Source organism: Saccopteryx leptura, chromosome 2 (assembly GCF_036850995.1).
Source record: "Saccopteryx leptura isolate mSacLep1 chromosome 2, mSacLep1_pri_phased_curated, whole genome shotgun sequence".
Lineage (NCBI taxonomy): Eukaryota > Metazoa > Chordata > Mammalia > Chiroptera > Emballonuridae > Saccopteryx > Saccopteryx leptura.
The window spans coordinates 185559448-185586527 of NC_089504.1; the positions used below are offsets into that span (position 1 = coordinate 185559448).

At 47.7% G+C, this 27080-nt stretch overlaps 1 protein-coding gene across 4 annotated transcripts; it reads right to left on the bottom strand.

The window, feature by feature from the left end:
• On the bottom strand, nt 1-26679 carry SMARCC2 (SWI/SNF related, matrix associated, actin dependent regulator of chromatin subfamily c member 2). Of its 4 annotated transcripts, XM_066369755.1 has the most exons (30): nt 26505-26679; nt 23544-23663; nt 22472-22557; nt 21948-22029; nt 21525-21617; nt 20849-20918; nt 20554-20623; nt 19735-19810; nt 19438-19569; nt 19217-19332; nt 18739-18863; nt 16580-16639; nt 16410-16447; nt 16007-16137; nt 15671-15742; nt 10499-10612; nt 9704-9857; nt 8940-9032; nt 8532-8648; nt 8378-8440; nt 7775-8033; nt 7384-7545; nt 7050-7114; nt 6699-6834; nt 6453-6619; nt 4708-4842; nt 3034-3415; nt 2221-2304; nt 1885-1950; nt 1-1347 (listed from the first exon to the last, which is right to left on the bottom strand). In XM_066369755.1, the coding sequence occupies exons 1-30, from the start codon at nt 26613-26615 to the stop codon at nt 1271-1273; spliced, it is 3456 nt and encodes a 1151-aa protein (XP_066225852.1). In that variant the 5' UTR covers nt 26616-26679; the 3' UTR covers nt 1-1270. The 4 variants fall into 4 exon arrangements, with proteins under 4 accessions (XP_066225852.1, XP_066225849.1, XP_066225853.1 ...); XM_066369752.1 differs by having other exon boundaries at nt 1885-2304; XM_066369756.1 differs by lacking the exon at nt 1885-1950 and having other exon boundaries at nt 26505-26678.
• Between the last annotated feature and the right edge of the window lie 401 nt (nt 26680-27080).

Genomic DNA, 27080 nt, shown 5'->3' on the forward strand with positions numbered 1-27080 from the left:
TAAAACTGAAAGCAAATTAATTTATAAAAAAGAAAAAGAAAGAAAAGAGAAAATTTACAGAAAACTTGAACAGAAGGAAGGTGCCAAGACGCAGAGGAAAAGAAACGGACATGAGGAACAAAGGGCCTGGTGGGAGGGACCAGGAATTGATGCAGAGCCTGGAATTACATCTGCCTTCACATCAAGGATGAAGAAGGGAGAGCTGGTATGTGAGGCACTAGAATCTGGGGAGCTGGCTGAGCGCCAGCACTATCCTAAGTTGAGCACCCCCACCCCTACTGCCTCCAAGTCCCAGTGAACCCGCAGCAACCAGTCAAGGTTCTGAGGGTCTTGGTGGAAGAGGAAAGAGGTTACGGGGATGATCCAGAGTCATAAGAATGAGGTGCTTAAGTGCTTTTTGAAAATTTTAGACTTTTAAAACTTCCCATCCTCTTATAGCTGCCCTCTCCATGTCTTCTAGGAGCACTCATAGAGCCTAAGGGGTCAAAGACCCCAAATGACTTGTCTTCCTCTTACCTATCACAGGAAATCCCCCAAAATATTTCTCCTCACCAAAAACACTAATGTGACATCAACTATGTCAGTAACTTAAAAACACAAAACTAACATTCAGAGGGAAAGGGCTCAACAGCTGAACTGGGGTGGCCTAAAATAGCAACACTGAGGAAACAGCAGGAGAGATTAGTAGGCATAAAACGTGGGGTAAGGTGGCTGAGGGGGTACTGGGTTACCTCGATCACTAATGAGGGCTGGAGGAGACAGGTTCTGTACCCTATTCTATCCTCAGAACTCTCTAGAATGTTAATTCCCCTTCCCTAAAACTCACCTCCCTCCAAAAAATGTATAAGTTTTTTTTTTTTCCCAGTGGGTGGAGGAAGCTTCAATACAGCTTAAAATAAAATTTCCTTTAAAAGGGCTTTTTTTTCATCCATAAAAAATGCAGTTTTGAGGGGGGGTGTACCCTTAGAAGTAGTTAATTAGAACCTTGTATAAACACCTTCCCCTAGCCATTCCTTTGAGGGCAGCATCCCCGTCCTATGCTTTCTCCCAGACATTAGAAAGATCTTTTAAACAAAAGTCCTTGAATAATCCGATATAAAAATGCATGCCCCTGACAGGCATGGTAGGGGCTTTGGAGGGGCAGGAAGAGCTTTCCTTACGTAGTGACGAACTCTCCAGGCTGGGGAAGTGTCCCAGTGGTGGGGGGAGGCTGTTCCTGGAAACTTGATCTCCACGGGGGAGTAAGGGACAGAGATGTCTGGCTGGATCCTCACTGTGGAGGTGGCACAGGTGTGATTGTGCCTGGGCTCGGGGCTGTGGGGTCTGGAGGCAGGGAGGTGCCTGGGTCTGTGGAGAAAGGGAAGATGAATCAGCTCAGGTGAGCAGGAGAGAAGGCTTCCGACCCAGGCCATCATAGACAAACAGAACTGGGCATGGCATGCAATGGGTGGGGAGATGAATGAGGTACCTACAATGTATAACTTCCTTTTCCCAACACCCTCTCCCACCTCACACTAGGAAAACTGACCCCAAATCATCGTCCTGCCCCCAAAGGAACTCTGTAAATGGGGCACTTGAGCGTGACAGGGACAAGCAAAGAGGATGCCAATCATCATGCAACCAGGTAGGTGTTTTTCAAGTTTACAAATGAGATGCTCTGTGCACAGGACTCCTCTGTGACCCACCAGTGAAAGACCCCAACGTCATCCCAGAGGTGGCAGCTGCCAGGCTGGGGAATGGTGGAGGACAGCCAGAGAGGCCCTTCCTCCTGTGTTCTAATTTTACCAAAGTACTCATAAAAGACCTGAGCCAATCCCCACTTGCCTTCCACCCCTCCATGTGAGCCCCCTCCCTCACCCTTCTCCCCTCCAGGACCCTTCTCACCTGGCAGTGGGCTGGCACTGGGCAGGAGGTTGCCCTGAACAGCTGCCACAATGGCAGGGCTCTGGGCTGCGGCGGATCCGAGCCCCGGCCCAAGAGGCAAGGAAGATGGCATGGTGGTGGTCGCCGGCAGGTTAGGATGTAGAGGGTTCGCCATGGACACAGGCAGGTTAGGTGGGGGGAGAGTGCCCGGGGCAAATGGGAGATGGTGGTGATGCCCATGCAGGTTAGGAGGAGGGGGAAGGTTAATACTGATGGAGTCGGCTAGACTACCAAATGGGATGATGGATGGAGCAGGAGGAGGCGGCATGCCAAAAGGCAAACCCAAAGGAGCATTACCCGCCACGCCTGGGTGCCCGCTGCCTGGCACTGCCCCTGGCATCATTGAAGGAGGAGTTTGTTGGTTGGGGAACGGTGAGGGGCCTGGAAATAAAGAGGAGAGATCAAGAAGGTTAGAGGCAGGCCTGACCTGTGGTGGCGCAGCGGATAAAACATTGACCTGGAATGTTGAGGTTGCCGGTTCAAAACCCTGGGTTTTCTTGGTCAAGGCACATATGGGAGTCGATGCTTCCTGCTCTTCCCCCCTTCTCTCTCTCTCTCTCTCCTCTCTAAAATGAATAAAGTCTTCAACATATTTTTAAAAATTAAAAAAAAAAAAAAGACTAGAGGCAGAAAATCTCACTTATCAACTTACTTTTATACGAAGGATAATCTAGCCACTCCCAGGTACCACCTTCCCTTTCCTTGACACTAGAATCAGTGGTAAATCCTTGGAACAAAATCCCAAAGATCTGGGTTTGGGGAGGGAATCCCTGCTAGCTTAAGGATTTAACAGAGCTGGGCCCATCAGTATAAACTGAGGACAATTCTATCTCCAGTCCTATCATATATCTACTTCCAGGGGACCTGGATCATTCACCTGGATCCCTCTAGTTGGCAAGAGTTCAAGAACCCACCCACCCTGGCTGGATGGCTCAGTCTGTTAGAGCATGATCCCAGTGCACTAAGGTTGCAGGTTCAATCCCTGGTCAGGGTACATACAAGAATCAACCAATGAATGCATCAATAAGTGGAACAACAAACTGATGTCTCTCTCTCTCCTTTCCTCTCTAAAATCAATAATAAAAAAGAGTTTAAGGACCCATCACTTACCATGGGGTCCAGGGGGTGGTACCCCTGGTAGGACTGCCCCCGGCTGGGGGGCTCCAGCTGGTTGCTGCTGCTGCGGCCCTGCAGTTGACCCTGACTGCCCAATCTGTTCAGAGGGGCCCAAGCTTCCAGGAGGGGCCCCACTGCCAGCAGGAGCAGGGGCCACAGAGGCCGGAGCCATAGCCAAGCCATGGACTGCAGGAGGCCCAGCAGCGCCTGTAGGTGGGATAGGCTGGGAGCCTGGGGGCAGGGCTGGTGGTGGCTGCTGCTGCTGTTGGTGCATTTGTTGGAAGTGCTGCTGCCGAGCCCTCATCTCTGCATACTTCAGCTGCTCCATGTGGAAGGCTTGTCTGTCGGCCAGGAGCTGTTGCCTCTGATACTCCAGCTGCCAGTGCCAATTGAGTACTGTTACCAGTGATCAGAAGATCTCCAAGGCAAACACCTTGACCCTATTTGTCTTCTAACAAACCCACCTTCTCACTCTGGCAGTTCCCCACATAAAATCTAAATCGTGTGTTGGCATCATCTTACCCTCCTCCCCAATTTTCTGGCTGTCCACATGGCTTCTCATTGCAATGGAATTAACCAGGGGTGTCCTTGCTCATTTCAACTCCAAAACTTTGTACTTCTCATGCATTTGGAAAACACTTCCAGTTCTCTTGTCAAGTCATGTTATTTTCTTTCTTAAGAATTGGTGCCTGACCACGTGGTGGCGCAGTGGATAGAGCATCGGACTGCGATGCAGAGGACCTGGGTTCGGGACCCTGAGGTCGCCAGCTTGAGTGCGGGCTCATCTGGTTTGAGGAAAAAACCCACCAGCTTGAACCCAGGGTCGCTGGCTCCAGCAAGGGGTTACTCGGTCTGCTGAAGGCCCGCGGTCAAGGCACATGTGAGAGAGCAATCAATGAACAACTAAGGTGTTGCAACATGCAATGAAAAACTAATGATTGATGCTTCTCATCTCTCTCCGTTCCTGTTTGTCCCTGTCTATCCCTCTCTCTGACTCACTCTCTGTCTCGGTAAAAAAAAAAAAATAAGTAAGTAAATAAATAAATAAATAAAAACATATTAAGACATTGCAAAAAAAAAAAAAAAAGAATTGGTGAGTGCCTAACCAGGTGGTGGCACAGTAGATAGGGTGTTGAACTGGGATGCAGAGGACCCAGGTTCAAAACCCTGAGGTCGCCAGCTTGAGCGCAGGTTCATCTGGTTTGAGCAAGGCTCACCAGCTTGTGCACGGGGTCGCTGGTTTGAACAAGGGGTCACTGGCTCAGCTGGAGCCCCCTGCTCAAGGCACATATGAGAAAGCAATCAATGAACAACTAAGGTGCCACAACGCGAAGGCTTGATGCTTCTCATCTCTCTCCCTCCTGTCTGTCCCTCTCTCTGTCTCTGTCACAAAAGTAAAAAGAAAAAAAATTAAAATCTCTGCCCCACGGAGGAGCTGACATTCTGTGGGTCCTCAGTCTCCAGGCTCCACCTGTGGGCCATGTCTTTAACTGCCTGAGGCTGGCTCCTTCTGTCCTGGACTGGATTGCTCTATTCTGTTTTGAAGTCCTATCTCATACTTTCTGTTCTGCAGCTCCCTCCTCCCCACTGCCCCATCCTCAACTGAGGCTCAGCATCAAAGTGGGATCTCTGGGCTCTGCTGACCACCCTTTAGGGGACATTACTCACTGCTTCTCGCTCCCGGTCCATGATCGTCTCCAGCTCCTCGAAGTGCCGGAGTTTGATTTCCAACTTTTTCATCTGGGTCTCTACCAGCAGGGCCACCAGAGATTTGATCTTCCTCTCCTCAACGGCAGCCAAGTGCTAGGAAAGGAGGGTTAGAAGAAACATCAGCAGGAAGACCCAGTGATGGACATTCTGGGGCAAAGAATGGTTGGGTGGAGGCTGACAGGTTTTAGGAAAAAACTTGCCACCTGACCTGTGGTGGTGCAGTGAATAGAGCAGTCAACCTGTAATGCTGGGGTTGTCGGTTTGAAGCCCCAGGCTAGCTTGACCAAGGTAAGAAGCAACTATAGACTGAAGCTTCCTGCCCCTCCCATCTTTCTCTCTCTCTCTCTCCTCCCTCTCAAATCAATAAATAAAATCTTTTTTTTTTTTTTTTTTTTTTTTTTTTTTTAGCAAGCAGGAGAGAGACAAACAGGAAAGGAGAGAGATGAGAAGCATCAATTCTTCATTGCAGTTCAGGAGTCGGGAAACTTTGTGGCTGAGAGAGCCTTGAATGCCACATATTTTAAAATGTAATTCCGTGAGAGCCATACAATGACCCGTGTATGTTAGGCATTATCCAATAAAAATTTGGTGTTGTCCCAGAGGACAGCTGTGATTGGCTCCAGCCACCCGCAACCATGAACATGAGCGGTAGGAAATGAATGGATTGTAATACATGAGAATGTTTTATATATATATATTTTTTAACAGAGACAGAGAGAGAGATAGACAGGGACAGACAGACAGGAACGGAGAGATGAGAAGCATCAATCAACTTTTCTTTGTGCTTTGTGACACCTTAGTTGTTCATTGATTGCTTTCTCATATGTGCCTTGACCGCGGGCCTTCAGCAGACTGAGTAATTCCTTGCTTGAGCCAGCGACCTTGGGTCCAAGCTGGTGAGCCTTGCTCAAACCAGATGAGCCCGCACTCAAGCTGACGACCTTGAGGTCTCGAACCTGGGTCCTTCCGCATCCCAGTCCGACGCTCTATCCACTGAGCCACTGCCTGGTCAGGCAAGAATGTTTTATATTTTTAACGTTATTACTTTTATTAAAGATTTGTCTGCGAGCCAGATGCAGCCATCAAAAGAGCCACATCTGGCTCGCGAGCCATAGGTTCCCGACCCCTGCCTTAGTTGTTCACTGATTGCTTTCTCATATATGCCTTGACCAGGGGGCTCCAGCTGAGCTAGTGACCCCTTGCTCAACCCAGTGACCTTAAGCTTCAAGCCAATGACCTTTGGGCTCAAGCCAGTAACCATGGGGTCATGTCTATGATCGAACACTCAAGCCAGATGAGCCCGCGCTCAAGCCGGCAACCTTGGGGTTTCGAATCTGGGTCCTCATCATCCCAGGTCGATGCTCTAGCCACTTTGCCACCACCTGGTCAGGCAATAAATAAAATCTTAAAAAAGAAAGAAAGAAAGAAAAAACTTGCCATGGTCACAACACAGGCTTAATAGTTTCAAAAAAACATGAAGAAAAATAAAGTGTGGCAAGAGATAAAACCAGATCAAATAATCAGAGGACAGTAAAAGCTTAAAACAGCTTAGAGCAGCAACAACGAACTCACCCTCTTAGAATCAAAAGAAAAAGGAAATGATCAGCATTATTTAAAGGATGAGCAAGGAAGGATTTCTTCCAGGTGAAGTGAAATCAAAGGGGGCATCTCCTTCTTGGGGTCCCTGGATCTCTGGCCCTCACCTTGGCTTTCACGGCGGCAGCAGCCAGCGCGGCGGCGGCAGCAGTAGAAAGATTGCCCTCTCCGATGTCCCTCTCCACCTTGGTCTTCCTCTCCCCCTCCGATTCCACCACTTCCTTCAGTACTTCCTCCTGCCCCTCCTTTGGTTCTTTCTCCTTCTCAGGGTCAACTGGGCCGGGAACAAGGTTGTTAGTCCTACAGCCTCCCTTCTCTCTTCTGGACTTCAATCATCATGCTAGGAGGCTCACCTATGGGGTCCCCATCACTCTTCTCTGACTCTTTCTCACTGTCGCCTTCTTTTCCTTTCTCTTCATCTTTCTTGGGAACATCGTTGGTCTTCTCCTTTGCTTCTTCCTCTACAGCCCCAACTCCTTCTCGGGGTTCCTGGAGTCCCAGGGAAAGAAAAATAGAGGATATCAGGGGGACTGGCTCTCACACAGAGGGTCGGACTGGAAATGAATTTACACCTTTTACTTGGGAGGTTGTCTAGCTCCAGAAGCCCAGCCTTTGACTGCCTGAGCTGGACTAAACCAGCTCCCCATCACCACAGAGCCATGCCTGCCCCTCCACCCTCCTGGCCCAGGTCAATCCCGCTATACCTTGGGCTCCTTCTTCTCCTCTGTGGCCTGACCCTCTGCCCGCGCCTCATCAGTCCCGCTCTCCTCTGGGCCCGTGGGAAGAAGAAATGGGAAATGGCTGATATAGTCTGTCTCTACAACACTTTTCCCACAGCCCCTTTTCATAGCCAAAATCTTAGTGAGAGGACTCATTGGGAGCCACAGTCCCTAAGGTCAAGTCCTGGGGAAAATTAAAAGCCCGCCAGTCTCCTATTGATCTTGTGCTGAGTCTTCCCAAGGCAGAGATGACAGAGGGAGGACAGGTGGCTCTGGCTCTTGGTGGAAGGGGAGAAATCTGGGAACCTGCCAACCTTACCAATCCGTTCAGGCTCGTCAGAAGTGGTTCCGGCAATACCACTACTTTCCAGACCAAAGGCCGGGTCTGCTTTGCCTGTCACCTTGGCTGCTTCTTCCACTTTCCGAACATGGGCTTCCACCAAGGCTGTGGGTACCTCTTCCTTCATTTTGGAGAACTCCTCTGCAAGATCCAGAGAGGATGAGGCTGGGAGTGGGGACAGGTAGGTAGTCCTGGCTGCCCCAGTGAAAGCCCATCTCTTCATCCAGACCAGCATGGAACTAGACAGGTGCCTGAGCTGATGCCAGCAGAAGACAAGGCCAGCAGGGCAGCCAAACCTGAGGGCGTCTCAGGGTCTGAGTAACGAATCCTTCAGCTGCAAACTAAGAGGGCCAGGATCCCTCCACATTACCTAGAGCCGACTTCGCAGCAGCAGAGGCGACTCGAGGATCAACAACGGAGGCCAGGAAGGCAACAGTGCTCATAACAGGGTTGCCTGACTGACTGAAGGGGATGGGCTGGTAGGCCAGGGGGCCCAGAGAGGCCTCTGAATCCTCCAGGTATGGGTCTTCAATTGGCAAACGAAGAAAATGCAAGATGCACTCGTCCTGTGTGCGGCTTCCCACATGCTCTGATACTTTATTCCAGTCGTCTTTGTACATTTCCAGTGCCTAGTGGTGATGGTGGAGATACAACTTTGCTTACTTGGCCACTTTCCTTGAAGGTCAACACCCCCCATCTTACTAATAAGGGTAGCTGACTTCAAAGCTCGCTGTTTGTGGTATTTGTGTACTCTGCTGGTTCCAAGGAGAACTTCCAAGTTGCATTGAGAAAGGATAGGGAGTTAAGGAAATGGCCCAAATCTCGGACCTGGAGCTATTCCCTAGGGCAGGTGTGATGGGTATCGGAAAGGAGAGAGACCGAGGGCAAGATCACTCTTGCCCCACTCACGAGTGCGCCTGGCACCCCGGTCACTTCTGTTTTCACAGACCTCTCTTTTCCTTGGTCCAATTACCTCCAGGAGTAGCAGGGTCTCCTGTTCTGTCCACTCTCGAGTGGCACTGGCCGCAGCTTTGCTCTGCAGGGAAAATACAGGTGAGTCAGAGAGAGGAGCCTGTGACCTCTGAGGAATAAAGGCACTCTAGCCAAGTCATCCCATACCTCCATACCTTGGAGGGAACGTTCTTCTTTGTGTACATGTCTGTGCGCAGCCCAAAGTTCTGCATGTCTGTTGGTTTCTCTTTGCCTTTATCAGGGAAGTTGAGCATTTGCTGGGAAGCAGAGGTCTATTTGTGGAGGGAAAGAAAGAAGTGAGTACAAATGACGACCAAGAGCCAGGGAAGAAAACAAGAAAGAGAGAGAGAAAGACAGAGAGAGAGAGAGAGAAAGTGAGAGAGAGAGAGAGAGAGAGAGAGCAGAGACAGAAGGAGCTTCCTTCCCAAAGCCAGGGACAGCCCTGGGCAGGACTTCCTCCCTCACTGCTGTAGTTCCTCTGCTCTCATGTCTCTTCTTCCCGGGCAGAGGCCCCCCAATAAAGGGGCAAATAAAAAGCCCAGCAGGGTCTACACCCCACCTACCAGCTCTGGCTTGCCCTTAGCAGTCTCTGGCACCAGGTCATCCAGCTCTTTGCCCTTGCGCCCAGCCTTGGTATCAGCATCAACCTGGCGGCCCTGGGGGACAGAGCTTGATGTCATGGAGGCTGGGCAGTGAATACCAGGCCAAGGCCCTAGAGGCCTCAAGACCAAATGCTGGGTGGCCCACAAGCTCTGCAGGCACTCATGCCACCGTTCCATGTTCCCTTAATGATTAATCAGATCTGTAGTTGGCATGTTATCCATTTATATTCACATATATCTTTACAAGTTCTCTTAGGAGCTGGACAATTAGGTTCTAACCCTAGATTTAGTACTCAGTGACCTTGGGCAAGCCACATAAACTTTCTTAATTTCTGTAATGAATGAAATGGAAGTGAAAAAATGGAAGTGATAATAATTATGAGGCAAAAATGAAAAAAATGTTGGAAACATAACCACGTTAAAAATTTCATGCAACTGAATTTGAAGCCATTTTCTCCCTATCTATTCCATCCCCTACATTAGTCTGCTCCTTGAGGACAAGGAACATCTCTTCTCCCTGAGCAAGTCCTCAAAGTCTTAGGTACAGAGGCTGAGAGGTTGCTAAACACCTGGGGGTGATTCTTGTCGCCCTTTGCATCCCATGGAAAAGGAAGAAGCCTCAAAATACTCCTGAACCATTACCCTAAAAAACCAGAAAAAAGAAAAGTCCAAAGAAGCCCAATTTTTACTCATTCCCACCCTGACCCTACAGCCTCTCACCCTACCTGTGGGGTCTTGGGCTGCAGAGGCACCAGCCCTGAGGGTGTGTCCGCCAAGACATGGAAGTGAGAAGTGGGTGGAGGCCCCATTGGGGTTGGCCGACTCTCAGCATCCACCTGGTAGTTTATAAGACCCCACTGTTCCAGGAAGGCGTGGACCCTGTGAGGACAGAGACAGAGACAGGGTCAGAAAGCAACCAGAAAGGTGGAACTGGGGCAGAGGTGGAGGCCTAAAACTCCCTCTCTCTGGCCCTCTTTTCTTTTCTTTCTTTTGCAAATATTTTATTGTTTTTATAGAGGGAGGGAGAGAGGGAGGAGAGATAGGAACACTGATCTGTTCCTGTGTGTTCCCTGACTAGAAAATGAACCAGCAACCTCTGTGCTTCAGGACGATGTTCTAACCCACTGAGCTATCTGGCCAGGGCTCCCTGCCCCTCTTTTCTCTGCTCCTTCTACTTCCTGGGAAATCTCATTTCCTTCTACTATGTATATGCCAAGTCTACATCTCCAGTCAGACCCTCTCTTCATACTCATCCACTTACTAAATATCTCTTCCTAGACAGCAAGTAAAAACCAGGATCCTGCAACTATAGATGTGCTCTCTCTCCTTTCTTCCACACTTCAGAGTGCAACTGCCATTCCTCAAATCACTCATACCCCAAACCTGAACTTCACTCTTCTCTATGGATGTGTTTTTCTGCTCATTCCCCTATGTTCCTTGCTGATATCTCTATTTATGCCAAGAGACATCTGCAGACAGACATCCTGATATACCCCTTTCCTCTCAGCTGCAAAACCTACCTCATGATGGCACAGACATCACCTGCTAGGTTCCTGCGGCAGGCAGTGGAGGTGAGATACTCTTGGGGGTTCAGCCGGTAAGTGTCAATCATAAAGTTTCGATAGGCCAGGTAGCTTAGAAGGAGAAATGAACAATGAGGTAGAAAAATAAATGTCTGTTGAGGGCTAAAGAGCAGGAAAAATGATAAAGGAACTAATGACTCTTGCATGACAAAGATAGAAAAGAGAGAACCACTGGATTCGTTAATATGGGTCTACTATGTGCCAGGGCTTCAAACATGGCTGACATTTTCCTTGATGGGATTTTAGCTAAGTGAATTATGTACTTGGGGATAATTCATCCAATTTTTATTTATTTATCTAGCTATCTATTTATTTATTTAAAGTGAGAAGAGGGAGACAGACTCCCACATGTGCCCCAATCAGATCCTCCCAAACAACCCCCATCTGAGGAGCCAATGCTCGAATCAACTGAGCTATTCTCAGTGCCTGGGGCCGATGCTCGGACCAACCAAGCCACTGGCTGCAGGAGGGAAAGAGACAGAGTAGGGAAAGAAAGGTAGGGAAGAGAACCTGGGATGTCTGACACCAGGCTGATGCTCTACACACTGAGAAAACCAGCCACAGCCTCATCTAAGTTTTTTTCTTTTTTTTTCTCTTTTTTTTTTTTACAGAGACAGAGAGTCAGAGAGGGATAGACAGGGACAGACAGACAGGGAGAGATGAGAAGCATCAATCATTAGTTTTTTGTTGCGCATTGTGACACCTTAGTTGTTCATTGATTGCTTTCTCATATGTGCCTTGACTGCGGGCCTTCAGCAGACTAAGTAACCCCTTGCTTGAGCCAGCGACCTTGGGTTCAAACTGATGAGTTTTTGCTCAAATCAGATGAGTCCACACTCAAGCTGGCGACCTCAGGATCTCGAACCTGGGTCCTTGGCGTCCCAGTCCGACGCTCTATCCACTGCGCCACCGCCTGGTCAGGCACTTTTTTTCTTTTTTTAATTAAGGTTTTATTTATTGACTTTTTAGAGAGGAGAGAGAGAAAGGGAGAGATAAGCAGGAAGTATCAACTTGTAGTTGTAGTTGTTTCTCGTATTTGCCTTGACTGGGCAAACCTGGAGTTTCTTTCTTGTATTTTTCCGAAGCAAGAAGGTGGGGGAGTCAGACAGACAGACTCCCGCATGCACCGGACCGGTATCCACCTAGCAAGCCCACCAGGGGTGATGCTCGGCCCCTCTGGGGCATTGCTCCGCTGCAACCGGAGCCATTCTAGTACCTGAGGCATTGGCCACAGAGCCATCCTCAGCACCCAGGGCCAACTTTGCTCCAATGGAACCTTGGCTGCGGGAGGGGAAGAGAGAGACAGAGAGAAAGGAGAGGGGAAGGTGGAGAAGCAGATGGCTGATTCTCCTGTGTGCCCTGACCAGGAATCAAACTTGGGACTTCCACATGCCAGGCCAATGCTCTACCACTGAGCCATCATCCAGCCAGGGCCAAGCCTGGAGTTTCAAACCAGCAACCTCTGCATTATAGGTCAACATTTCACCCACTGTGCCACCACAGGTCAAGCTCATCTAACGTAAATTTTCTATTATTTTTTGTAATTTTTCTGAAGTGAAAAGCAGGGAGACAGAAACACAGACTCCTGCATGTGCCTGACTGGGATCCACCCAGCATGCCCACTAGGGGACGATGCTCTGCCCATCTGGGGCATTGCTCCGTTGCAAGCAGAGCCATTCTAGCACCTGAGGTGGAAGCCATGGAGCCGTCCTCAGTGCCTGGGCCAACTTTGCTCCAATGGAGTCTTAGCTGAGGGAGGGGAAGAGAGAGACAAAGAGAAAGGAGAGGGGGAAGGGTGGAGAAGCAGATGGCTGCTTCTCTTGTGTGCCCAGACCGGGAATCGAACCCAGGACATCCACACACCAGGCCGATGCTCTACTACTGAGCCAACCGGCCAGGGCCTCATCTAACTTTTAAATAAGAAATCCAAAGGTTAAAAAACAAGCCCTATTTTCCAAATGCAGATGTTAAAGAGAGGTCCATATCCACGTATCCAACTAGTCAGCAGTGACATGGTATACAAATACTTTCTTTTTTATTTTTTTATACAAATACGTTTTGAACATGGAAAGATTTAATTTCTTTCTTTCTTTTTTTTCTTTTAGAAAGAGAGAAGGCAGGAGAGCAGCAGGAAGCATCAACTCATAGTAGCTGCCTCACAAGCTCGGGGTTTTGAGCTGGTGACCACAGTGTTCCAGGTCAACACCTTATTCACTGTACCACCACAGGTCAGGCAGAAAGATCCAATTTTAAATCCCAGTTCTACCATGATGGCCTTCAGTAAGTTACTTAAATTTTTGCCTCTCCATTTCTTCATCCACAAAAATGGAGTGTCTACTGAGGATTAGAAAGACCTGTGAAGATCTAGTACAGTGCCAGACATGTTGTAGGAGCTCAAAAAATGGTAGCTGTTGCGAGATAAAGTGTAAAGTTTAAGACCATGACCTAAAGGATTCAGAGCTCGGGTTTACTACTTACTATCTGTGTGACCTTAAGCAAGTAACTTCACCCCTCTATACCTCAGTTTACTAATCAATAAACTGGGGATACTAATAGGATCTTCCTCTCAAGCTGATATAGAGATTAAACTAGTCAAAGTATGCAGGACACTTAGGACATTGCCTGGGAGACATTAAGCTCTCAATAAATGCAGGCAATTATTATTATTATTTTTTTTTTTTGGTATTTTTTCTGAAGTGAGAAGTAGGGAGGCAGACAGACTTCCACATGTGCCCAACCAGAATCCACCCAGCATGCCCACCAGGGGGCGATGCTCTGCCCATCTGGACCGTTGTTCCGCTGCGACCAGAGCCATTCTAGTGCCTGAGGCAGAGGCCATGGAGCCTTCCTCAGTGCCCGGGCCAACTTTGCTCTAATGGAACGTTGGCTGAAGGAGGGGAAGAGAGAGAGACAGAGAGGAAGGAGAGGGGGAGGGGTGGAGAAGCAGATGGGTGCTTCTGTGTGCCCTGGCCGAGAATCAAACCTGGGACTTCCACACACTGGGCTGCCGCTCTGCTGCTGAGCCAACCGGCCAGGACCTTATTTACTATTTTATACCAAAAGTACAAAATATTAGTTAGGAAATGTGATTTTATTTTATTTATTTGTAAATGTTTATTTTATTGACTTTAAAGAGAGGAAGGGAGAGAGAGACAGGAACATCAATCTGTTCCTGTATGTGCCCTGACTGGGGATTGAACCCACAACCTCTGTGCTTCAGGATGATGCTCTAACCAACAGAGCTATTTGCCCAGCCAGAGTGGAAACATGATTTTAAAAAGCATTCTGCCACCAAAAAATTCTTTGTACCCTTTCTTTGCCAGTCACATCATTTTGACAGGCTTCGTTTGTTAGGTTTTTTTGGGTTTTAAAATTTTTTTTTAAATGTATTGACTTTAGAGAGATAGGGAAGGAGAGAGAGAAAAAGAGAAAGGAACATCACTCTGTTCCTGTATGTGCCCTGACTGGAACCTGCAACCTCTGTGCTTCCGGATGATGCTCTAACCCACTGAGCTATCTGGCCATGGCATGTTTATTAGTTTTTTTTATTTATAATTTTTATTCATTTTAGAGAGGGGAGGGAGACACAGAGATAAGTCGAGGGGAGCAGGAAGCATCTACTATATGTGCCTTGATCAGGCAAGCCCAAGGTTTCAAACCAGCAACCTCAGCGTTCCAGGTCAACGTTTTATCCACTGCACCACCACAGGTCAGGCCTTAATGTGGTTAGTATTATACAACTGATAAGCTTTCTTCCAGACCTAAAAATTTATTATTCTCTCTCTTTTTTTTTTTTTGTATTTTTCTGAAGCTGGAAACAGGGAGAGACAGTCAGACAGACTCCCGCATGCGCCCGACCAGGATCCACCTGGCACGCCCACCAGGGGGCGACGCTCTGCCCCTCCGGTGCGTTGCTCTGTCGCCTGGGGCAGAGGCCAAGGAGCCATCCCCAGTGCCCGGGCCATCTTTGCTCCAATGGAGCCTCGGCTGCGGGAGGGGAAGAGAGAGACAGAGAGGAAGGAGAGGGGGAGGGGTGGAGAAGCAGATGGGCGCTTCTCCTGTGTGCCCTGGCCGGGAATCGAACCTGGGACTTCTGCACGCCGGGCCGACGCTCTACCACTGAGCCAACCGGCCAGGGCTAAATTTATTATTCTCTTCCCAATGAATTTGGTTTATCTCTAAATGAAAAAATGAAACATATAATTATTTTTTTAAAAAGGGAACGAAAGTGTGGAACAGTTCTGGTTCCAACCATGCTTGCAAATCATGTTGAACTCATGCCATCTAGTCACTATTTCTTTTGCCCTGGAGAGAGCAAGGCTTCTTCACACACACTGCTTTCCCCAGGAAGAAGACAGACACATACCAGGGTACAGGAAAAGAAATACTGTAGGAAGGAAAAATGGCCCTGGAGAGGGGAAGCTGAGGAACAGCTGGGAAGCAAGCTTGTTGGGTTCTCAGGAACCCTGGCTCAGCACTCAGTCTCACCGTCTCATCATGATATTGATCCTGGAGCATCCCTAACCAGAGAAGATTGGCAAGTCTCATCCAAAGCCAAGCAGGCTTGGCCTGAGGCAACACCCTGAAGAAGAGAAAGACTTCTGAGCCCCAAGACTGCACTTTACCTAACACTTCTCTACAGAGAGCTCTCTCCATCCCTTAAATGACAGGCTTGAGTTTTTCTACTTGTTTTTCTATCAAAACCTACTCTCAGGGACCAGTGGAGCAATAGTCAATTACATTTTAGTCAAAGCTATTATTTATGCTAGGGATATTTGCATTTTGGACATCAGTAATTACAGATTGAAAGGCCCTGTATCCTGCTTAAAAAAAAAAATTGGAGAAACAAGAGCAGGTACTTGGTTTTGTACAGAAGACATGCTTACATGGCCACTGGGCAAATCCTAGAGAGTATGCTACCATGGTCACAGTGCTGGGCTGGGGCTGCCTGGGGGCAGAGATCACATCTTCGTTAGCCTTGCACAAGTGCATAGTGCAGGGAAGGAGCTTAAGAAATGTTTGCTAAACTGTATGTTGCTGGATCAGGAAAAATAAATGGGAAAATTGGGAATAGGGGGAGAAAGAGACTTATAAGCTGAGATTCCTTACATTTCTGGAGTCTTGGACTTGTTCTTGCCGTTGAAGAACTCAGGGAGAGCCCTCCGCTCAATGGCATGAACACTGCAGGAGAAACCAGAGTGGATTTAGAAGGCATGAGTGAAGAGATGGGAGCCCCAAAGAGAGGAAAAGCCTAGAAGGTAGGGCTGGCAAACAGAGACAGCAGGAAGAAATTAGAACTTCCTGCCAGGGCCCCCCTAAAATTGAAGTATACCTTGATCTATTTGGCTAAGGAAGACATAACTTATTCACAGGCAGGAGGAGGAACAACACATTGACAAGGAGGCAGGGAGACAAGGATTTAGTGAGAAGTTGGAGCAACAATACCTATTATAATCAAACCAGGCTGCATAGCTGGGGATGATGATGTGGTGGGTCTGTTCAGTCACATTGTCCTCATGCAAGTCCGGGTTCTTGGTCTGCTCCCCCTTGTTCCCCGTACTGTTTTCATCCTCATCCTACAAGTATGGAGGCTACTGGATACTCAATATTTCCATTTTGCACCTAGCATCCCCCTCCTTCCCCACACCCCAGGAATGTGGGCACTAAAGATGGGTATGGGAATGAATAGTTATGGCCCGCAGGACTTGAAAAGGGTCAGTTTTGAGCAATAGGTAAGGTTAGTCTAGGGTGGGAAACATCCAGGCAAGGAAAGTTCTGGGCAGAGGGAACTTTATAATCACAAATCAGAATCATATAGAGAGGTAGGGCCTCTCTAAACTGGCTCCACCTTGCCCGTGGTCTCCATGCTTTCATCCTCCTGTTCATCTGGAAGAGACAGCAAGATAGAAGGCTAAAGCTTTCTGAGGGGCCAAGAAGAATCCTACTTTCTGAAAAGCCCCAGCAGGGGGAAGGTGGCAGTTGACCTCCCCTCTTTCAAGCCACGGGCTCCCCTCTTACCCAAGTCAGTCATGGTGCCTCCTTTGACCGGGGCTGACTCCGAGTCTTTCTTAGTGTTGACTGCCAAAAGAGAGTCATTTTATCAGACAGGTTCTGCCTAACTCAGGCCTTTACCTCTCTGCTGTTAAAGTTCCAGAGAGCTCCCTTTCTCCAAAAACGTTTATCCATCTGATTACAAAATGTGGTAACTTCCTATAGTCATAATCATTCTAAGGTTGAAACTCACTTGCTATTTTGCCCCCTTCCCCAACCAAAAATTAATTTAACATTTTCCTTATAGAGAAGCATCTTCTACTCTATGGGCACTCATAAATCATTCTAGTCTTTCATAGGCCCTTATTCCCATTTCCCATTATGTGTCTGTAAGTTCTTAATGAACTGAGACAGCCTGCTCAAATCACCCTGCAGAAGGGTGGTTAGATCTTGAAGGTTTTGAAAGCAGAGGACACTTTCCTCAACTAAACTCATACACAAAAGCTCAGGAGAAAACACAGACAGAGGAGAAAGCTGCTCTGCTTGACTAGGGGTGGGAAGTGGAACTTGTCTTTCCCAGTGTCCCTCTTTACCAAAATGCTGAAATACACTGAAATACACTTGGGGCTAGTCTATAGAATAGATTTTAACCAGTACTGAAAAGCAGTGGTCTCCAAAGTGGGGTTCTAACACAGCATGCACAAGATGATCCACTAGAATACAGGCAGAGAATTATCAGAACTTCTCTTTATATTTGTTTTTAAATCTTATCCTTTACATTTTTCTTTTCTTTTCTTTTCAGCGAGAGAGAGAGAGAGAGAGAGAGAGACAGACAGACAGGTATGGAGAGAGATGAAAAGCATCAATTCTTTGTTCTGGCATCTTAGCTGTTTATTGATTGTTTTCTCATATGTGCCTTGATGGGGGGGGGGGCTCCAGCCAAGCTAGTGACCCCTAGTGCAAGCCAGCAACCTTGGGCTTCAAGCCGGTGACCCCTTGCTCAAGCTGGTAAGCCCACTCTCAAGCCAGTGATCTCAGGGTCTCGAACCTGGGTCCTCACCATCTCAGGACAACACTCCATTCACTGGTCAGGCTACACTTTCCCCATTTTTTTTTAATTTTTTTACTTTCCTCATTTTTTAAAATTGATTTTTAGTGAGAGGGAAGAAGGGATAGAAGGGGAGAGGGAGAGACAGAGAAAGGGAGAAAGGAGGAGAGATAAGTAGAGAAAAGGAGAGGAGAGAGGAGGAGAGAGGAAGCAAGATAGAGAGAGGAAGAGAGAGGGAGAAAGGGAAAAACATCAATCTGCTGTTCCACTTATTTTTGCATTTATTGGTTGATTCTTGTATGTGGCCTGACCAGGAATCAAACCTGCAGCCTTGGTGTATTGGGACGATGCTCTAACCAAATGAGCTACCTGGCCAGGGCCATTTTCCTTTTTTTCTTTTCTTTTTTTATTTTAATTTTTATTTATTTATTCATTTTAGAGGAGAGAGAGAGAGAGAGAGAGAGAGAGAGAGAGAGAGAGAGAGAGAGAGAAAGGGAGGAGGAGCAGGAAGCATCAACTCCCATATGTGCCTTGACCAGGCAAGCCCAGGGTTTTGAACCGACGACCTCAGCATTCCAGGTCGATGTTTTATCCACTGCGCCACCACAGGTCAGGCCCATTTTCCTTTTTTTAAAAAAATGTTTCCATTGATTTTTGAGAGAAAGAAGACGGTGGAGGGAGAGACATCAACTTGTTGTTCCACTTAGTTGTTCCATTTAGTTGTGCACTCATTGGTTGCTTCTCATAAGTGCCCTGACCAGGGATCAAACCCATGACCTTGGCACACTGGCATGATGCTCTATCCCCTGAGCCACCCAACCAGGGCTCATTTTCCCGTTTTTAGATAATGTTTGTATGTGTTTTATAATGTTCCTAAGGAACTGGTATAACAGTTTATGTAGGTAATTTATGCGCAAATATATTTTACTGACAGGGATGCAAAATCAAAGAGTAGATAACTACTGTCAGCCACAAAGCACAGTCCACAACTTAGTTATGAATGTGATGTTAGAGGATTGTCCTTGGTGATAGAAAGATCCTCTAGACCTGAAGATTGGCCTAGGAAATCAGCCCACTCTAGGGGTTTGACTGAGTAGGGGCAGGTTAGGCAGGCCCAGGAGCTAGGCCCGGCCCATACCTGTTTTGGGCAATGTCACCTCTTCTACATTGGGGACTGGTGAGGGCTCATCCATGTCCTTTGTTAGGTCTTCTTGCTCCTCTTCTCTGTGGCCACGCTTGGACTTGGTGTAGGGTGTTGAGGGACTGGGAAAGAAGAAGAGTGAAAGAGAACCCAGTCATCCTTGGACAAGGAGTCCCTGTTAGTTGAAATTAAAGGGAAGCAAGAAAGAATCCCAAGGGCAGAACTGAGCAAAAACAGAAACCAATCAACCCAGAATAACGGGAAGTGGCCAAGGCTTTCATTTGGAGGTAAAGCTCTTCTGGAATTTACTAGTGGCTGAGACTAGAACTAACAACTGGGTAGCTACAGATGACCTTTGCATCTCCCCTCTCAGACCAGTAGGACATGGTCAGGTGGTTATGGGAAGGGATCTGCCCTTTCCTGCAACATGGTGTGGAGAGAATGATGAAGGCTGGGAGCTTAGGGGCTGGCATACCCTTTCTTAGCATTCTTCTTCTTAGCTTCTGGGGTTGGTGAAGGAGAAGGAGAGCGCTTCCTCTTTTTATAGTTCCCCCCCTTCTTGTCCCGTCGATCTGAATCTGGGCTGTTCACCTGCAGGTTGGAGAATTAGGACAAATGTCAGCCAATAATCTCCAGTGCAGACTTATTTCAAAACTTATGGTGAGGGCTCAAAAAAGAAAGAAGAGGAATTTTTACCTCATCTGTCAATGTCTTGGCTGAAATCTTCTTTCGACGGGAGACAGAGTTTTTGTCATCATTTACTTCATAATCTTCCTCATTCATCCATTCATTGAAGGTGTCTGTGTCCAGGATCCACTTTGCATGAATCTAAAATACAAAGGCAGATTGTGCTGAAGAAAAGCCTAGAAGCCATAGCTGTGTTTAAGGGCCTTTTACAGAAAGCCCAAGGGCACAGAGCCTCTGCTTTGCCTCCAAAGAGCGGTCTGGTCCTGGCCTTCCTCTTGGGGCAGGGTGGGCACCAGAAAAGCTCACCTTCCTAGGTTTCTCAGGAGCTGGAGCATCTTCCACAGATGCTTCAATTTCACTGGCTGGGATCCACGTGTCGTAACTGCCACGGAAAATTCAGTATGAAACAGAATCAGTGAGACAAAGTTGTGGAAAAGGAGAAGTATAAATCTTTTACCTTTTCCATGTACAAAAAGTACTGGGTTGTTGGGTTATTTTTTTGATATATATCTTTTTCTAGTTAATACTGAGATTCTTTTCATTATCAAGTAATAAAAACAATTACAAAATATTTCAAAATTAAAAAGTGGATCATCCTAACACAACTACTTGTGACATTCAGCATGTTTTTTTCCCCAGGAACGTTTTTCTGTACAATTTTTTTTTTTACATAATTGCAATGATATTGAAGTTATTTTATATTCTACTTTTTGCAGTTAATATTCATCTACAAATTATCTATGTTACTTCTGTAAGTTCAAGGTCTGTATAATAACAGCCAACTGATATAAATTGGCTGAAACATTTTCCCACCATTAGACATTCAGATTGTTTCTAATATTTATTTATCAAAAATTATACTGGGATAACCATTTCATACATAAAGTCCCAATTCTTTTAGCCTAATCCAATAAGTACAAACCTCCCCTAAGACAGAAAATTTGCATAATAAGAGAGAGAAGAACAAATTAACAAACCTAAAAATAACCCAAAAGATAAAGTAAAAAATAAAAATAAAAATCCCAAAATATCCCCCCCAAATCACTCCTTGTTGCTTTGCTAGATGTTTCAGTGCTTCTCAGCTTGGCTCTTTTACTTATACCTGCCCCAGGAACCCAGACTCACCTGTCAGGGTAATAGCCCCAGTGCAGAAGAACCTGCTTATCTCTCTTCATGACTGGTCGTACCCATTCTTCTGGGGATAGAGATAGAGCAAGGAGAGATATAAGCTAACGGGGAACAGAAAAGTAACTTCATATACAACTATTGTAGCAGAGGACCTAGAAATGGGAATGTGAGACAATAGGAGGATTTCGGATTGAAAGGAGAGAGAAGCCCAGGCACCTCATGGGATCTGAACAGTCCTTCACTGCCTAGCCCAAGCCATTTACTGCAGCGGCTAGGAAGAGCCAGGTCTCACCTTCTTCCAGGTTCCCAGGGACAGGATACACAACATGGGAGGCATTGTTCTTATCTTCAGTGACCGTTCCCTGGATGGCACAAAAAGAAGAAGGTAATTTTAGTCTCCTCTAAACTACTCATAGGTATAAATACCAAAGTAAGATTTAACCAGAGATCTGCCTTCCTGATCAGTTTGCTCAAATTGGCATTAAAGTTAATTTGCACTGTCTGCCAAGCACATACCAGCTGAGTAGCAGAGAGGAATAGCTGGGATTGTGCTAATAATGGAGAAAAGCCATAGAATTAAAACTTGCTACAGGTACTGTAATCCCTCTGAATAAATACTCTATACAGGGAAAATGTAAAGTTGATGCTGTGTTTCTAGCAATGACATCTGCTTGTTATTCTAGATATCCAAAATGCAAAGATCTCATTTCTCTGAAATCAGGCAATCAACAGAAATAGATCTTTTCCCCCCAGGCCAAGATAACCTCTAGGAACAGTGATCCAAACCTGTCAAGACTGGGAAATGGGAGAAGCAGACAGAGAAAAGAGTGGCTCAAGGCTTCAAGTCTAGTCATTTTCCAAGGTAGTGGCACTTTTGCAGTAGAAAACACGGCAGCTCAGGGCTGTTTACTGAATGGAAAAAACAGTCATGGAGTTTCCAAAACCTCTCCTGGCCCCCACCCACTCACCTGGTGTCTCTTGATAATGTCCTTTAATTTTCCTAACAGTTTGGGTTCAATTTCTGGGCACAGAAAAATGTTCGGTCGAGACAGGCAATTATTCTGTGGGGAGAATAAATAGATGGAGCGAGCCCTGGCTGGGTGGCTAAATGGAGAAAGCATCCTCCATTGTGCTAAGGTCACAGGTTCAATCCGTGGTCAGGACACATATAAGAAGCAATCAATGAATATACAACTCAATGGAACAACTAAGTAGAATGGTGAACTTATGCTTCTCTCTCTTCCACATTCTCTACCTCTTTCTTTCTGTCTCTCAAATCAATGGAAAAATTAAAAAAAAAAAAAGAAATAGATGGAGTGAGATTATGGGGGAGAGTGTTTTGGACTCCTACTCGGGAAGGAAAATAGATGGGGGAGGTTCTTAACTAGTACCTGCACCAAGGACTTCTCAATGGTCATGAACATTTCCACGTTGCGGTCCATGCGTGATGGATTCTGGAAGTCGTAACGCCGCCTTGTGAAGAGGCAATAATCTAGTGAATGGTATAGCTCAGATCTGGGGATAAGGTTAGGGTATATGACTTTTTAACATGGGAAATTAGGACGCAGTCCTGCTGTTGCCAAAATAGTCTAGGATCTGGGGTTCACTGGTCTCAATTCACTTTGTACTTAGTCCAAACGGCAAGCAAAGCTTCAGATGCCAACCTAAGAATCCTTTTCCTCTACAATACATAGACTGATGCACACCCACATACTCACTCACTCTTGGAGCCTATTCTGGCCCTTAATTCCAGCCATTTTTCTGACCTAGCAAGTCAGGCCTACTGACCTAGCACAGTAAGAGATTCATAAGAACGTCTACCTAAGCTCTGTCACCCCAGAAGGACCACAAGGAATCAGAGGGGGGAAATTCTCTCTAAATTAAATGTAAGAAGCATAGAGAAGGGGCGTCTCACCATCCCTGGTCACTCTTGAATTTGTAGGCAGCTGCAAGTATGTGGCATAGGGAGCCTCCTGCTTTGAAATCTAGGAAACATTTGATCTACAAAATTGATAGAGGGAAGAAGTATGTAAGAGTTATATCCTAAATTCTTATTACTTAATCCATTCAGAAAATCCCATGCTGGTGATCTCTCCCTCAAAGTTGGAATTCTTTAATCCCTGTGCCATTGTATCATGTGGCCTAGAAGAGGGGAGAGAAAGATAACAACATTCACAAAGCCCCAATCTGTGCCAAGCACTTATTGTGTTATCTTACTGACCATTACAGAAACCCTACAACAGGGGTCCCCAAACTTTTTACACAGGGGGCCAGATCACTGTCCCTCAGACCGTTGGAGGGCTAGACTATAAAAAGAAAACTATGAACAAATCCCTATGCACATTGCACATATCTTATTTTAAAGTAAAAAAACAAAACGGGAACAAATACAATATTTAAATTAAAGAACAAGGAAATTTAAATCAACAAACTGACCAGTATTTCAATGGGAACTATGGGCCTGCTTTTGGCTAATGAGATGGTCAATCTACTTCTCTTACTGACTACCAATGAAAGACATGCCCCTTCCGGAATTGCAGCGGGGGCTGAAAAAATGGCCTCAGGTGGCCCGTGGGCCATAGTTTGGGGACCCCTGCCTTACAATGTAGGTATATTAATCCCATCTAGAGATAAAGAAACTGAGATGCAAAAGGTTTAAATTGTCCAAGTCACAGAGACACCAAGTGGCAGACCCAGGATTCGAATACAAGTCGTGCAAATCCAAATCTCATACCCTTTTAACTGTGCCATGAGAGTTTTGTACACCAAACTCACACACTCTGAAATAACCTGTTGTACAAAGTGTTACTAAGTCAAAGGGGATAATAAATTGGGGACTAGGCCAAGGCAGCATTGCCCTGACCAGGGATAGGTATAGTAAAAAATTACCCAGATTTCAAAAATTATGAAATTTGCCCCCAAAAAACAACTCCCTCTCCAGATTAGAGGATTCATGCCCCCCCCCCCCCCCTTGCTTTCACACTCACCGGCAGTTTAGTGAGCGGTGCATTGCTAACATGTTTGCCAAAAACTTCTTCCTGGAATTGTAGCAACTGTACAACCAGGCTAGACAGGGACTTGTTGGTAGGAGGTTCAGCTTGTATATACTGGGGAAACAAAGGGAAAAGCAAAGAAAAACAGACCCCTATAAATTGTCTACCACTTCCTTATTTCATCCCCAGGAACTCTGAGAACATCTGGGGCAGATAACATTGTATCTTCTTCCCCCACATGTGTAGTTTCTATAAAGAAAATGGCAGGCCTGACCAGGCGGTGGCGCAGTGGATAGAGCGTCGGACTGGGATGCAGAGGACCCAGGTTCGAGACCCCGAGGTTGCCAGCTTGAGCGCGGGCTCATCTGGCTTGAGCAAAAGCCCACCAGCTTGAGCCCAAGGTCGCTGGCTCCAGCAAGGGATTACTCGGTCTGCTGAAGGCCCGCGGTCAAGGCACATATGAGAAAGCAATCAGTGAACAACTAAGGTGTTGCAACGCGCAATGAAAAACTAATGATTGATGCTTCTCATCTCTCTCCATTCCTGTCTGTCTGTCCCTGTCTATCCCTCTCTCTGACTCACTCTCTGTCTCTATAAAAAATAAACAAAATAAAATAAAATAAAAAAATTAAAAAAGAAAATGGCAGAGGCCTGACCTGTGGTGGCGCAGTGGATAAAGCGTCGACCTGGAAATGCTGAGGTCGCCGGTTCGAAACCCTGGGCTTGCCTGGTCAAGGCACATATGGGAGGCACATATGGGAGTTGATGCTTCCAGCTCCTCCCCCCCTTCTCTCTCTCTGTCTCTCCTCTCTCTCTCTATCTCCCTCTCCTCTCTAAAAAATGAATAAAAATTAAAAAAAAAAGAAAAGAACGAAAATGGCAGAAAGGGGGCCCTCTATGCCCTTCACTAAGAAGTGGTACTTCTGCTGCCCCCAGGCCAGGTTGCCAGTAGGAAGGGGGCTTCCTACTCTTCCTCAGCTATATCCTGACATTGGAGTTGCAGGACCCTGATCTCTACACAGAGGACTGTAAAATTATGAAGGTTCATTGAGTTTAGGCCATGGAAGCAATCCCTTTGAGGCTCTAAGTAAGACAATAGTGTATTTCTTAGGATAATTTTATGGAAAGCCAAGATGTCCCCTATAATATAGCTTAATAAGACAAGTCCAAGAGCCGGATAGCTCAGTTGGTTGCATCTGGAACCACAGAGGATGCTGGTTCAACCCCCACTCAGGGCACATACAGGAACAGATTGATGTTCCTGTCTCTTTCTTGCTCTCTCCCTTCCTCTCCTTAAAATCAATGAAAAATAAACGTAAAAAAAAAAAAAAAAGACAGGTCCAAGGAAGCAAGGTAGGGCAAACAGACTGAGAGAGCAAGCTTGGGCAGAATGAGCTTGTGCATTCTGTTTCTACTAGGTACAGGGCACAAATGTTTTTGCAGGTTCTCCTAGATGGCAAGGATCAGCTACTATCCAGCCTGGGTGGTAAAGAGCAAGACCACATCTGTCTTCTCTGAAAAAACCTTAGCTGACTCAAGTAACTCTGGGCATTCTTCAACATTTCCACATTATGCTACCTAGCATCCTTGCCTTCTGTTCTAATTTAAAAGTAAGCCAGAAGGCTAACTTTTTCTTTACTATTTGACCCGTTTCCTCAACCCTAATCACACAGGAGAGTGCTCCTGTCAGTAAAAGGTGTAAAGAGATCCTTCAAGGAAAAGGTAAATGATCAAGAGCTAAGAGCTTGAAAGCTGAACCAGGTCACAGACTGTCAATCCCCCCGTGATCAGAAACGAAGCCCTTCCATTGATCTTCCTTCTGAAAGGTCAAAGGTAGAAAAGCCTGGGAACCAGAGCCTCACCTTGGGGGTACAGACAAACCACAGACTCAGCAGCTGTTTGTCAGGATCCTGACCCCAGAGACCTGAGCAGGAACAGGTTCCTAAGCAAGATCAGAGGGGGGGTGTTCTAAACCACTCATCACACTCCAGATAGGCTGCAAAGCTGGGCAGGAAGAACTGGAGAGCAGAAGGAAAGCTAGAAGAACCCCTCTCTGGGGGCAGTGAGAAGAGAGGATGCCTGTCTCCAAGAAAAACTGTATGTTTAGATGTTTCTTTCAACAAGGCCTAAAAACAAAGACAACACCAGGGAGAGGTTCAGTAGAAAAGACAGGTAAGGCTTCTAAAACCCTTTGTTTTAGTACCTATCATATTATCAACAGCATGAGGTGAGAGGCTTGAAATATAAAAAGAATGGCCTAGACTCTGAACCCCAAACCCAGGGCAACTCCAGGCCGGGCGGCGGGGTGAATTTATTGTGAAGCTGAGGAATGGTTTGAGAAGGGGTCGCTGCCAAGGAACTCCTATACCCTGGCTCCCGAAAAGGTTCTGCTGCTCCTTGGCTAGAGATAGGGGGTCGAGCGGTAGAGACAGGTGACCTCAGGGTGGGGGCCATTTTTTCAGGCTAATGGAGCAGCCAAGGGCCCGCTCTGTGGCTGTTTACCCTCCTGCTTCCATCATCTTGCTCTCAACGTACACAAAGCACCGGCGAGGCCTCAGCCCTACGGCGCCCGGCTCCTGTGGGGAGCTCTGGCAGGCACCGTGGCGGGCACGCTGGGGGTTGGGAGTGGGGTGGGGGCAACTGACACCCGGTCCAACCCCGGCCGCCTCTCCCGGAAGAGCCCGGAAGGCGACTGGCTCAGAGGAGGTGGGCTGCTGGCACCGGACCCGCCGGGCAACGGAGAACAAGGGGCAGAGGGCGCAGCGGTGGGGGCGGGGGCTGGAACCCGCGGCGGGAGGCGGTGGCGAGGGGCGGAAGAGGGGCGCGGGCCGGAGGGCGCGCAGGGGGCCGCAGCCGGGGCCGCGGGCCGCCTGAAGGTGGGCAGGAGCCCGGGGCGCTGTAGAGCCGCGGCCCCTTTGTCCCGCCCCCGGTCTTCGCGCGGCCCGGCCTGCCTACCTTCTTGTAGTTCTTGCCGAGCCAGAGCCGCACGTTGTCGAACTGGGTCACTGTGTCCGCGGCCTCGTAGTACTTCACGTTGGGGCCGCCGTCCTTCTTCCGCACCGCCATCTTCTCGGGCTCGGGCCCAGCCGCCGCCGCCCGCTCAGCTCAGCTCCCGCCTCCTCCGCCCCCTCCCGCCGCCTCCCGCCGCCGCCGAAGCCGCCGCCTCCCGCCGCCTGGGCCGGCCCCGGCCCGCGCAGGCGCCCCCTGCCGGCCGGCCGGGCGCGGCGGCCACGGAGCGCCGGGTGCGGGACCGACCTGGCGGCCTCCCCGGAGGCGGCGGCGGCGGCGGGAGGGGGTGCACACTCCTCCGACACGGCTTCGGGCCTGACGCACAACCTTTTCTTTCTTTTTGCCTCTCAACCCAGGAAGTGGTCCCTCTCCTACCTCCAGGGGACGCTTGTCGCCTGAGGCGCCCCCAGCTCCCAGTGGCCGTCACTTGGGCACATTTCCTAACTCCGTGAGCCCCCCTATCCCAAGGAGCCCCCCGACCCCTTTCATCCGTCTTCAGGAGTTCCCCGTTTAAATGTACTG

What these genes read in the sequence shown, in the direction of transcription:
- SMARCC2 (XM_066369752.1), bottom strand. Translation starts at nt 26,615, where the DNA reads ATGGCGGTGCGGAAGAAGGACGGCGGCCCCAACGTGAAGTACTACGAG. An exon ending in AAGAAGAATGCTAAGAAAGG is followed by an intron (nt 18,864 to 19,216) that starts GTATGCCAGCCC and finishes CTTCTTTCCCAG; the next exon opens with TCCCTCAACACCCTACACCA. An exon ending in TGCAGCCCAAGACCCCACAG is followed by an intron (nt 9,033 to 9,703) that starts GTAGGGTGAGAG and finishes TCTGTCCCCCAG; the next exon opens with GGCCGCCAGGTTGATGCTGA.